Source organism: Aplidium turbinatum, chromosome 2 (assembly GCF_918807975.1).
Source record: "Aplidium turbinatum chromosome 2, kaAplTurb1.1, whole genome shotgun sequence".
NCBI classification, from domain to species: Eukaryota; Metazoa; Chordata; class Ascidiacea; order Aplousobranchia; family Polyclinidae; genus Aplidium; species Aplidium turbinatum.
In genome coordinates, this window is record NC_137473.1 from 11093229 (window position 1) to 11106847 (window position 13619).

Genomic DNA, 13619 nt, shown 5'->3' on the forward strand with positions numbered 1-13619 from the left:
TGAAATGATGAGACGTCTTGGATGATGTGACATTTGAAGGCAAAAACAAAAAGTATTTATTTTACAAAAGGTAAATAATTGTGCCAGAACTGAATCATTATATAAATAAAACCTATTTTGAAAGCATTTTGGTTATTTTAAATGTACGCAAATTACTAGCAAATTACCTAAGTGTTTTGGATCCTCTTTGTGGGTTGTTGCAAAAAATTTGGCTCGTTTAGGCATGGTTTAGGGCTGGTTCGAAACCTGTTTTTGGCCGGAAAGTTTCTTACGGTCTGGCAACTCTGTTTCAAAGTTTAAACAAACTTTCATAGAGTGAATCCAAGACTGAATCGCAGTCATCAGTCACTTTTATCCAAAGTTTTTTGATTTTAACTAGGCTATGTTTTGTGCAAATTTGTCATATTTTAGGCTACTTTCACTTGTGGCGATTGAGCTGGAAATTTTATGATCTAGCAAACTTGAGCACTAGAGCAGTCTTGATTCCGAAGTGCGTTGCTCAAGTGCACACCTGGAGAGCCGAACTAGCGCCGCTTGATCTTGAGTGAGCCAACGGAGCGTTTTTTTTTAGAGACGTTCTACGAAGTGTTATTGCCATTATGAAATTGTAGGAGCTGTTTAGGAGAAATTTATCTGACGTCTAAACATCAATACACAACACAGGCAAAACAGCTACAGTGTTGCCAGGTGGGCAATTTTTTTTATGTGATTTGCTAAAATGTGGGAAAATTCCAAGGTAATAGAAGACAAATACGTAATCTTGGAAAGAATTTTTAGATCCGGAACATTGAAACTGGCTTTAAAATGAACCACTAAGTCCGCGCTGGTTGATTTGGCGCCTGTTTTTACGACAAAAGAATTGCAAGAAATTCGACCTCTTACAACCAAGGTTGTGAGGTAGCCTTAAATTTTGATAGAAAACAATAAGTTTGCTTTATTGTATGCACAGTGTCTGATGAGTAGCAAATCGTTTAAACATTTATTTGTTCACTGATTAATTTCTTGTGATACTGTACCATAACTGTTTTTTTTATTTGATCAAAATATCCGAATTTTAGACTGATGCTCTTAGTTCTTCAACGATTACCTGGCAACTGTTGTAGCCCATACTTTATTTTAATACTTTTAAGATATTTTGTTATGATAAATTTGTGCACCCATACCAAGACGGACTATATAGAGGCCATGACAATGTACAATGGGATTGTTAAAACTGGGGGCAGATAGTGACGTCATAGTGCCATTGTCTTCAATGAAATTTCTCTGCAGATGCTTCCATTTTGCAGTGTATTTAGTTCAGGGTAGTCAGGAGTTATTTTACTTTAATGAATACCGGTACAGTAGCCTACTTAAGTTAGAACTCTAAACTTGGTAGGAATGTGATTTATCGGTGTCCTATATCAGCATAAGGATGAGATAGATCGATATTTGAAACAGAAATAGCCTACTTTGATTTGTTTTGGTATTTCAAAATATGTTTTTTTAATCGTTTCAAAATCTAAGCAGTTTCATTTGGTTGTGCGTTTGAAACGATAGTGAAAAACTGGAGAATCTGAGAACGTAGGCCTAATAAGCTGCAGGACTAAATTTGACCCAACACGTCTGACGCCTATATGAATGAGAGAGTCTCCTACAAGTCAGCAGTTCTTGAGATCACCAGCTGAGTGTATGAAACTGCCATACAGAACTACTAGACTAGGCTACTAGTTTGAGAATCTCAAATAGGCCTATCAGTTTCTGTGAGGTAGAAAACGAATAATTTACTTTTGCCTTTTCCGGCGTATTTTTTGTATCAATTCATTTTGATTTGAAGCAAATTATACTTTTCTTGGCTTCCCCTTAATCCATATTTCGGAATTTTTGCAATAAACAAATTGAAATCATCAGTCAAATAGTTTTCCAACCCCCAGTGCTATTGCACGGTAAGCTGCTTTTCCGGTTGTAATACAATGATTGTTTTTACGTTCATGGATGATTTGATTCGAAACAGCATAGCCTAATTGAATTGCTGGTCATCATTTGAGCTATTAGGGCGGAGGGTCTACTCTTGAGCAGCCTTGATGGATAGGCTATTTAACGTCTTAATACGTCTATATTTGATTCAATCTTATATTTGATTTGTTTTACGTTGTGAAGCGTTGTTTGTGATATATTAGTACTCTTGTAAATATGGTTAAGAAGTGCTGTGTCTTTAATTGCAATGGAAATTATAGTGAAGAAAATAAAGTTGCAGTGTTTAGACTGCCTAAATGCCAACTGGAACGTGATAGATGGCTTGCCACTATCCCAAGAGATAATATTCCCGACTCAAAGGACACCGTCGTTTGTGAACGCCATTGGCCAGAAAACTATCCTACCACTATCAAGTATGGGAAAGTAAGACCTTTGTATCCACCATCTGTGTTTACCTGTGTCCCTTTGAGTTTAGTTCCTTCACCACCGTTTCTTCCTAGAAGTACTCAAAGGGCGTTAAGTGGAACTCGCAATCAGCCTGTTGATGAATTACCTAGTTTTGACAAAAGTGACATTATTGTGAGCTTTGAAAATCTCCTGGCTAATGCTTTTAGTGTCCAATTTCCTTTTTTAGCAGGTGATGACCTTGTTGTATTTCGGGCTCATCAGACGCTTGTTTTTCAATGCAAGGAATTTATGCAAGATTCTGGCATACCCAAGTTTGTGTTAAGAATTGATGACAATCTGAGCTTTGAAGCATTTCATTCTGGAGTAAAATGCTCTATAACGTCTCTATCAGCAAGTAAATGTTCCAGATGGTCACAAATTCAAGAAGCTGTGAGATTCTTGCATTATATGGAATTATCTCATCAACAAAGTATTCTTTTGCAACAGATGAAATCTATGAATTTTATGCCGGCTATAGAAAAGAAATACACCGTGGAAACAATCGTTAGGTCCTTCGAATATTTTTCTTTGTCCAGAAGCTCATACAACCGACTGAGACGGGATTTCAAGTTGCCCAGTACTAGAACACTTACAAGACTTACATCAATTGTCAAAAACACTGATGATTTTTCTTTTCTTCGGAACGTTTTTGCTTCATTGGATCAGAGGCAAAAGACATGTCTGCTTTTAATCGATGAAGTTTATGTAAAAGCAATGCTGCAATACCACGGTAGTGCCCTCTTTGGCAAAGCTGCAAATAAGCCAGATTTGCTTGCAAATACAATGCTGAGTTTTATGGTAGTATATCTTTTTGGAGGCCCCAAGTTTGTTTGCAAAATGTTGCCTGTTAGAAAACTCGATGCAAAGTTTCTTTTTCAACAAACGCAGCAGCTTATTTCAGTAATTAAAAATTCTGGTGGAAAATTAGTTGCAATACTATGCGATGGTAACCGGGTTAATCAAGCTTTTTTCAAATCATTTTCTACCAAACCTAGTGCTCCATGGCGAACGGTTGACGACATCTTCTTGCTGTATGATTACGTGCATTTGCTCAAGAGCGTACGCAACAATTGGATAACAGAAAAAACTCAAGAAATACAATATACTATAGTGCCGGAAGAAAACGCATCGCAAAGTGGTCTGATCTGAAAGCACTTCATTGTCATGAGAAAGAAAAGCTGGTAAAACTTTCTAAACTTACTGATGTATCCATATCGCCGAAGCCTATCGAAAGACAAAAAGTATCGACTTGCCTTCAAGTTTTCTGTGACGAAACGTTGTCTGCGCTAAGAACGCACCCACTTCTTATTGATGATGCAAGCGATTTCCTGCAAACCTTCATTGACTTCTGAAAAATAGTTAATGTCCACGGTCCTTATGAAGATGCCAAGTTCAATGACCAACGACGTGCAGTTATCCGATCAGTGTCTGATAACAATTTGCGATACTTAACAAGCGTTGGTGATCTCGCGAAAAATTTGTCTCCAGTACTTGCTAGCTCACGCGTGAAGTCGTTGACCCGAGATACCTCATCGAACTTGGCTCATACTTGCTACGGACTGGTTGATTTGACGAAGTTTCTTCTTGTCTCTGGTACTCATGATTATGTTACTCTGGGAAGTTTTAAGACAGACCCACTGGAGAAAGAGTTTGGCAAGCTTCGACAGGGTTCCGGAGGCACCTACTTCATATCCGTCCAACAAGCTTTAGAAAAACACCAAATACGCAAAACCAAGCTGTGCTTGAGGTTAAACACTGATTTATTTGAAGCCACTGCGCAAGTGTCTCACACTCATAGCTGTCCTAAATGCTGCTTCAGTTTATCAGAACGTTTTTGTGATATGATTGACAGTTTGCCACAACTAGAAACATGTTTATCTGAAGATACTAAAATGGCTCTAGTGTACATTGCAGGCTATGTTTCACGACTTGATCACGATGATGAGGACACGTACAGTATTTATTCGCAGTATGGCTCATATCTTAATGAGTTGAATCGAGGTAAATTAAAAGTACCTGGTGATTGCTTGTGCCATTGGTCATTTTTTTGCTACATCATTTTTCAAGCTATTGCTGATTTAACCTGCCTCTCATCACTTTGTAACGTATTTCTAGTGATTTCAGATTTCTATGGATTTCATGTTTCGAAAGCTCACTGTCGTATTTTAAGCAATATCTTTTTTAACAACTATTCTTCACTTTATTGTCCCAGATCTGACAAAGAGCCGAGACAGAAAATTCTCAAGCTTGGGAGTTAATTATCATGGATTAGTTAACGTTAGTTTATGAGCTTTTCTGGATATTTATCTTTTTTTTTCTTGAGTGTTCTCATTAATACTACTATAAGTCGGGTTAGCATATTAGTCAAATTATATAGGCCTACTAAAGATGATGCGCATCAGCCTTGTCTCGATATTGACTTGTTTATAAGGCTTAGTGAATGATGCATTACTTTTTACACGTTAACAATTAATCTTTTAACTAACCGAGTCTAGGCTACCAGTAGCTGGTGCATTGTTTTTTTACATACTTTTGGCTAGTGATGTTACCACTTTTTTAAATATCTCAGTGTTATCATGGCTGATCCACCGCAATTTTCAAGGTTGGTGTGGTACAATATCAGTATAACGAACGATTTAATTGTATTTTTCCTTTTACAAGTTTGTGATGGGCCCGTTTGATACAAGATTAAAAAATACAAAATTGTTTACAAGACGAGTACAATTATGGGATTTATGTAGCAACATGTTTTGCAACTGTCGAAGAATAGCTGGCTGAGTGTTTTAGCGTACTTGGCGATTTATTTCAACTTTCAGTAGGCGACCGTTCTGTAACAACATACAGTATTAATTTTTTAAAGCTGCCACAGCTTTCGTTTCAGTGTTATAAATATTAACGTTCAATGTCGGTTCAATTGAAGACAATGGCACTATGACGTCACTATCTGCCCCCAGTTTTAACAATCCCATTGTACGTTGTCATGGCCTCTATATAGTCCGTCTTGACCCATACGCATTGGTTCTGATCTTAGTAGGTTTCGTATGATCTGTTTTTCCAAAAAATTTTTTTTTTCTGAAAAGGTAGACAATTATGCCAAAATCTTACTGGAAACTTGAGTGGATGAAGATTAAAGGTATGGTCTTATGGTGAGACTCATGACTTTGTACTTGAAATGACTGCAGCAAATTATTGCTTTTTTTATCAAGATTATATGTACATATAATCTTATATATACATAGTAATGTGGCTGTAGTAGGACTCCACCATGTAATTTTGACAAATGCAGAAATCATGAAGGTTTGCCGTATCCAGGCTTAGGCTACACCCGGTGGTTGAAGATTTAGATTAAGTGGACAGGAAAGCAAGGAAGCCAATCTTTGCGTCCACCTTCAGCAGGGTTGTCGGTATTTTACCCGACCCAAAAAAACTCGGGTGGGTTTTTTCAAAAAAACCCACTTAAAAAACCCAAAAAAAACCATAAAAAAACCCAGAGCATCATATTTGTCCAGTTTTTACTAGAAAATTAAAAAAAATGAACAAAAACACTACAAGGCACTTAAAACAAACTTTAAATTAGGACTTAAGGATGTGATTGTGAAGTAACTTTCCAAGAATAAACTGAAAACGCGGTGGATATTGTACAGTACACAAAAATCAAGTAATACCCCTTTGTGTATACTACACTAAAACTCATTTATGCAAGAAGGCCTTATAGTTAAACTGGTGAAAGTACTACTCTACAGTAGTCTGTATATATGATGTGAAATGCAATTTAGGAGGCTATTTACCAATTACAGATTCTGCGAAGCAGGACATTAAGGCGCGAACAAAACGGCGCGAGACAAAACGGCGCAGAGATAAAATGGCGCAGAGGCAAAACGGCGCAGACATAACGGCGCCAAAGTCAACACAACAAGTTCAATTTATAGAACGATAATACTCTGCAACCATAACGAAAGTTTATGTGTGAATAAGGATTTTTGGAGCTGGTATACAAGTCCCCCCCCACCACCCTTGGCAACTCATGACAAAGAGGAATTGACCAAAACATGTTAACAAAATGAGGAAAAGGTTCTAAGCTTGTTACGTTGACTTTGGCGCCGTTTTGTCTGCGCCGTTTTGTTCGCGCCTTAATGTCGTGGACCGCAGATTCTGGATTCTAACGCTTGGCTGTTTCAGAGCATTTACCTAAATGGCCATTGGCCACACAATCGCTCAATTGCTCATCCATTACTATATATAATATATTTATAAATGATAAAAAATATTTAAACATGATGGCATAAATGCTCCTTGCCTTCAAATCTAAAGCAAATGATGCAATAATGTCATTTCTACCACGGTAGCATCAACTTGGTATAGAAATCAGTGGATATGCAACATCCAACTTGATCTTGAAATTAATGGATGATGCAACATTCAAGCAACAACAGCCTTAGTGCATTATTTTATTGAGTTATGCGAGCATTGTACTGTGAGTGAAAGGCACTTCATTCGTAAAAAGTAGTTTTGAGGTGAAATAAGCATGAATCTACCTTTTTTTGCATCTTTTTAAAAAAAAACCAAAAAAACCCGGGTTTTTTTAAAAAAACCTGGGCGGGTTGGGCTTTTTTAAAAAAACCCGGGTTTTTCTCAACCCTGACCTTCAGGCATGCCTTTCAGTGTCCTGCCAAAGACACAGCCGCATGCTCTTGAGTGGTGTCGAACCGGCGCCCTTTCGATTGCCGTTCCAGGGCTCTCACCACTCGGCTATGCAGCTGACATGAAGGTCATTGTATTTAAATGGTGTAAGATTCATTTTAATTTTTGTCAGTTTATTTTCTTGCATGTTTTTAAAATTTCCTAAAACTGCATGAAGACTTGTTATTGTCTGAAAAATATTTATAAGCAATTTATCTACGGTATATAAGTGTTACTTTATCTCCAATAAGGTTCAGTACTGTACCAGTCTTTAGCTTGAGAAGATACCTTACGGATACAGCAGAACATGCCAACTTTTATGACATAATGTTTCGTGCATTAAAGATGTAGCAATAAACGCATGAACTTGCAGTATGATTCTGTATATAATGATCCTTCAAGATAAACACGTTAAGTTTGTGCAGTTAACCAAATATTTTCGTGTGCTTAAACCTTATTGACAACATGTTGTGTGATGATAGTGATGTAAAAAGACAAATCAGAGCTTAATGTGCTACTGATAGCATGCCTCCATTTGTCAAACATTGTAGTGTAAACTTAAAACAAGCTGTGTTTTGAGCCCATTGCATGCCTTTTTATAATGCACACCCGTGGACCAATGTCTCTGCTAAACGAAAAAATAAGTTTAAAGTTTCCTACAATAATTTGGTTTATATAGATATGAAAGAATGAGCACTCACTTAGTTCTTTGTAGCATAATAATTGCCAATGTTCTATTGTGAAAAAATGTATATATATAATTTTCTGTAACGTTGCTCAGACTCCAAAATTACCTAATTTTATACTCTGCTAAAGTAGGCCCTGTTGTACAAGGAAAACTGAGGTGTACTCATAGTGGCAGCAAAATGTCATTGTTAAAGCTATATACTCTTGCATTAACTATGTATATAAAAAAAAATGTTTGTAGTCTTTCCCCTGCCTGTACGTTAAAGATTAAAGTGCAGCATTTCCTCCTCATTTTGGAGATTCAATTTATGTCATTGAGAAATCCAAAGGTGACCATTCTACGTCAGATTCAACCAAAAGAATATGATGTACAACATCAAACCCCCAACCACCACCTCCTCACCCCAATGTGACATGCCCAATCGCCCAAGTTAAAATTTTACGTACTTAGGGAACGTTCAAATATTACGTAACGCTTTTTTTCCAAATTTTTGACCCCCCCCTCCCCCATGTAACGCTTTTTCAGTACAAATTCAGCACAAAAAACTACCATTCCGTACTCGAAAGCGTTACGTAACGTTTTGCTTGAACCCCCTCCCCCCCAATGTGACGCTAACGTAACGCTTTGCATAAACCCCCCCCTCCCCCTCGAAGGCGTTATGTAATATTTGAACGTTCCCTTAGTTGTTAATGCAGTTTACTGTAATTTTCGCTTATTATTTTGGTATGGCAAAGTTGCAATTTTGTTATTTGTCCTTGCTTTCTACTGCTTTCTTACACCTTTTGTGTACATATAAAATATGCAGAAAAATTTGGAAACATTATTTTCTTTGCATATTTGAACTAAACATAGTAGTTGCAATATATTTAGTACCAAACAATATGTGGTTATCTTGTTCAGTTTTTAAAATAGCGATTTTACTAAACTAAGTTGAGGGGGTGAGGAGGTGGTGGTTAGGGGGGTCCGATGAGCGCCATGTTTTTTTGGTTGAATCTGACCTGGAATGGTCACAGGTTCTTCAATGGCACAAAATGAATTTCTAAAATCAGGAGAAAATGGTGCACTCTTCTGTACCTGTATCTTTTTTTTATTTTTTGCTTTGACTCCCTATGGATGTCTAAAATGTTTGCATATCTAATAAGCAAAGAAATAGTAACACAGTAACAGCAAATCATTAAAAGTGTTACAATTACTGTTTGTGGTAGGTCATCCTCAAAAGAACAATGATGATGAAGTTTATTTAAAAACATGCTACAACGCTATTGTTGAAACATTTAGAGAAGATCGTTTTGTGGTATCCGAAGTTGATGTAGAATGGTACAACAGTCAAGTCGTTCAGTTGTCTAGAAAAGGTGTGTTTTATGTAATAGTCAAGGGTAAAACGATATACGGGTATTTTTCAGTCAGTAAATACATAGATTTTTTGAAGTAGTAACTAACGTCACAGAATAATGACGACTTGTTCGAATTTTTGATACTTCACACTCCCATGATTTCCTGCGCGCACCTTTTGGCATTGGTTAGATGCAGTGATTCTTTCACTCAAACGAAACGTTTTGTTTTAGCCGTTTTGCGTTGTTCCATTTTTAAATTGTGAAGGAGACTCAATTTCTCCAATGTTTAGAGTGTGATAATAACTATATTTGATATATACATATCATATACATTATATATATAATAAAACTAATAGGCCGGAAGCCTCGGAAGGCCGAAACGGTGTGCACTGTCTGCAGTTATGGCCACTCTTGGCTTATGCCGATTGAGCACTTTACTGGAGGCACCTTGCTGTGCATTGCGCAAAGCGTACTGCTTTCAGGTGGAGCACTTTGGCAAGGTTGGCAGTAGTACCATTTTTTGGAGCTTGAGTTCCACAAATCGAAAAACGTCACATGAAGGTAGCCTATATATTGTGGCCATACCCAGTGTAGCTAACTGCACTGATGAGGCCGGAAGGCCGAAACGGTGTGCACTGTCTGCAGTAACAAATGATAATAATAATATATATACAATATAGGCCAATGATCCTATATTGTTGCAGATTTTCTTGAGAAACGGGATTTTGAAGCTCAGCATGATGAACCGCACAATTTTTCGTGCACTGAAGTTTTGAGCATTGTGAAAGAAAGCGTTGAGAATATGGAAAATTGGGATAAAGGATGCAACTCAGTCAAGGGTAAAAGAAAAGGCCAAGTCATAATATGTTTATTAATTTGAATATCAGTTCCATTTTCAGTTAAATCTTTTTGCTGGGAATGCTGTTGGCAGCAGTGACCCGGGGGTCTGCTACTATTCGGTAAGTTCCTAACCTCTAACCCTAAAACGGCAATGATAATTAGGCTACGGTACCCAATAATTAAAAAAAAAATGAAAAAATCCCCCGTTAAGGGATCGGACTCACCGAAACGGGCCATTCCGGTGACCCCCGTTGAGGACATGATTTGTTTTTATTTTCAGACAAACAATTTCAGTTTCAAAAGATATTCTTTTCTCTTGCCTTTATTTGGTTCGTGAAATCTGTTGAATGGACCCTTGTAGAAGAACTTTTACGAAAGTTGCAATCGATTCAAGGTTTATATTGCCATGTAAGTTGCAACTGCGTTAGTTCAATCCTGTGTATGTCTTACAATGAAATATTAGCATCAATGACTTGAAGTTGAGGTGTGTTTTCATTTGTCAAAAGCAACTCCTGAGTGTGTCATGTAGAATTTTGCTATCTTATATCTATAAAGCGTTGCAAAAGTTAAGAATATTTGATGTACATTATTTAATTATAGCTCAATTGGTTATCGCGTCATTTCTGGAACGGAAGAAACTTTAAGATCAATAGCGGCGCTGGTTCGACTCTCGGGGTGTGCGCTTGAGCAACGCACGTTAAGGACTGCTATCCATTCAGCGGCATCTAATGGATGGAATAATTCCCGGCAACAAGACTTCAACAATGGGAAACTTCACTCTGTCAATCTCGGTGACCGGGCCTGCGTCAGTGATTCAAAGCCTCTACAAGTATGCGAAACTGCCAGGATTAAGCTCTGCAAGAAGCTTTCCCAGTCCGAGGATAAAGATTCAATCAATTAGTTTTTAATTTTCAGTAATGCAAGATTAAAACGAACATTTCAGGATTAAAATGTACGAAAATAATTTATTGTGTTTCTAATCTTCTGTAATTTTTTGTGCAGAAAACTCCAGAAAAGCACCTTTTGAAAACGATTGAATTATTCATGACGGTAGAGCTTGAACATGATCGTATTAGTGAAATAGATACAAAAGATGCACTTGAATTGACATCAAACGATGTTCATCCGACATTATTCTATCTTTTTGCAGTGATTTTGTACAAGAAAAAACAATACAGTTTAACGTTAAACGTCTGCTTGAAATACATCAGTTCAAGAAAACATTTTTATCACTTTTCATCTTCTATCGAATCTCTCTTGCATAATTTGGTGGCCTGTAGCTACGTGTCGCTCGGTAAGCCCTTGACTGGGGTCGTCCACTGGAGGAAAGCAGTCGCTGGTTTAAATGAAGATGTATACATGATTCCACTTCTGTTTAATTTGCATCAAACTTACACAAAATGCAAGATGTCTGAAGCAGCGAAAGAGATTGTTACGTTTTTGGCGCAGAATTTGACTTGTAAAAGTGAGACTGAAAGCGAGATTTTGCCCTCAATAATTTTCAACATGAGTGAATCCACTTGCACCGCATCAATGCTGACAAGCCAAGAAAACCAGCATAAAGATGGCCGGTTACTGTATTACATTGCTAACGATTGTTTACGGTTATCGATGGCAAATGAAGCTGTGTACTGGTATCGGAGAGTAATGAGTCAAGCTACTGAGAAATTTAGCATTTCCAAGGTCGTTCTAATGAGAAAATTTATACTGCCAATAGAAGTCCCGCCTCAAATGCAAATTAAGGCAGAACAGACCCTTGCTGCGCTCAGCATAGGCGATTTTGACCATGTGCTTGCAATGGACGTATCCGAACTTGAGTATTGTTCCAATTGCTTTAAACAGGCTCAATCTGATTGCCCGTTGGAAAAAGCAACTGACCAAAAGGATTTATTACCACGCATCAAATCTTATAATGCTTCAGCATTGCAATTTTACTATTGCGTATGCGTCATACTTTATAGAGTTTCTGCTTTATTTTTCGTTGATGCTGCTGTTGTAGTGAAAGAAATAGATAACTGCTTACGAGCAATGGACACCGTGTTTCCAGCAGCAAAACTTAGCAGAAATAAAAACGATTTTTCACCGGAAGACGAGAATGATCTTCATCGTGAACAACTCCTTTCTTGCGTCGTGTCTCAAAAACTGGCCTTCACAAAAGCAAAACTTCATTTCAATCGTGCTTTGGCAGCTTCAAAGGTCCTTCCAAAAATGGTACGCTAAACCCATCAAAATTAAAAGTAACTGTAGTGGGCAGCAATTTTATCCGAACTAAAGTAGTACTAATGTGTTGAAATAAATTCAGTTTGCAGTCAAAGTGACCTAACCAATAACCAGCCTACACCTTTGGACTTCAAAGCTGTTGTAAGTTACTGTGTTTTCAGAGATGGATTCAATGCTTTAATATGTCGCGCTGGTTTCTGGCGGAACACAAGACTTGGGAGATATTTTACTCGGCAGACCCACTTAACTTGTTGCTTCTCAACAGGAAAAGGATGTTTTACATTCGCTTCAATGTGCCCTGCAATACGACAGCAAGAACCTGGAAATGCGATGGAATGTTGTTTTGCTTCTATGGAATATTGGCCAGCGAGAAGAAAGCATAAAAACCTGGTGTAAAACAAGAAGCTTAAACTACAAGCTTAGTTTTAACGAGGTATGGTTATGTGCTAGTGCAGTATATGTTATGCCGCAGGTCATGCTATCACTATATCTGGGGTGGTAAAATGATAGACCGTCGGCCCCGGATGCTCATACGACGACAACACAATAAGCCAGTTCAATGTTGCCATAGTTTCGACTACATTTATGTGGGGTTGCCTTGGGAAGATACAGTGGTGTGATTGATCTACAGGCGAAGGAACAATACAACCATATTGTTTGCATGGATCAGGTATCGCTGACGACATGGTAATATTTATGAGCCATAGCTTGATAGCACGGGATATTGCTACCGTAGGCCTAAGGGAACGTTCAAATATTACGTAACGCTTTTTTTCCGAATTTTTGACCCCCCCCCCTCCCCCATGTAACGCTTTTTCACTACGAATTCAGCACAAAAAACTACTACTCCGTACTGTAAAGCGTTACGTAACGTTTTGCTTGAACCCCCTCCCCCCCGATGTGACGCTAACGTAACGCTTTGCATAAACCCCCCCCTCCCCCTCGAAGGCGTTACGTAATATTTGAACGTTCCCTAATACCGTTTTTCAAGGCTTTTTTATGAAACGATCTGGAATGCTCAGCCAACGGGTTGGCCAAATTTGTTTCTCTGTGGAAGTTAAACATAAACAAAAATCTTTGTTTCAGGTGAAGAATCTAAGAGACGACAAAGCTGCTTTATTTGACGCCTGTGAATCCGTTACAAAGAAAGAATTGCTGACAAAGGATGTCAGCATATTAGATGAATTGCTATCTATTTTAAGATGACGAAGTCACAGTTTAATAAATTATTTTTATACATATTTATTGTGATGTAGCGACGAGCTACCAGTCCAAGACGAAAGCCAACTAACTTTTTTTTAGGTCGTTCTGGCCAGTGTAAACAAACAGTAAGCATGTGGAAAATGTTACATTGCGTTATCTAAGTTAGAAGTGTATTGGAATGGCCCGTTTCGGTGAGTCCGATCCCTATTCGGTGATTTTTTTCAATTTTTTTTAAATTATCGGGTACCGTAGCC

General features: G+C 37.8%; 1 protein-coding gene across 4 annotated transcripts; it reads left to right on the forward strand.

Moving 5' to 3' along the window:
* The first annotated feature begins 633 nt into the window (after positions 1-633).
* LOC145765083 (uncharacterized) lies at positions 634-13401 on the forward strand. 4 transcript variants are annotated; one of them, XM_082576825.1, is made up of 8 exons: positions 634-687; positions 5481-5533; positions 8974-9120; positions 9807-9941; positions 10223-10350; positions 10945-12153; positions 12428-12595; positions 13249-13401. In XM_082576825.1, exons 2-8 carry the CDS (start codon positions 5491-5493, stop codon positions 13366-13368), a joined length of 1950 nt encoding a protein of 649 aa, XP_082432951.1. In that variant the 5' UTR covers positions 634-687; positions 5481-5490; the 3' UTR covers positions 13369-13401. The 4 variants fall into 4 exon arrangements, with proteins under 4 accessions (XP_082432951.1, XP_082432952.1, XP_082432954.1 ...); XM_082576826.1 differs by lacking the exon at positions 634-687 and adding an exon at positions 794-889; XM_082576828.1 differs by lacking the exon at positions 634-687 and having other exon boundaries at positions 5440-5546.
* The last annotated feature ends 218 nt before the right edge of the window (positions 13402-13619 follow it).

Excerpts from the sequence above, each read along its gene's own strand:
- LOC145765083 (XM_082576825.1), top strand. The coding sequence starts at position 5,491 with ATGCCAAAATCTTACTGGAAACTTGAGTGGATGAAGATTAAAG. Across the intron at positions 9,121-9,806 it reads CGTTCAGTTGTCTAGAAAAG|ATTTTCTTGAGAAACGGGAT; the intron begins GTGTGTTTTATG and ends ATATTGTTGCAG. Across the intron at positions 12,596-13,248 it reads ACAAGCTTAGTTTTAACGAG|GTGAAGAATCTAAGAGACGA; the intron begins GTATGGTTATGT and ends TCTTTGTTTCAG.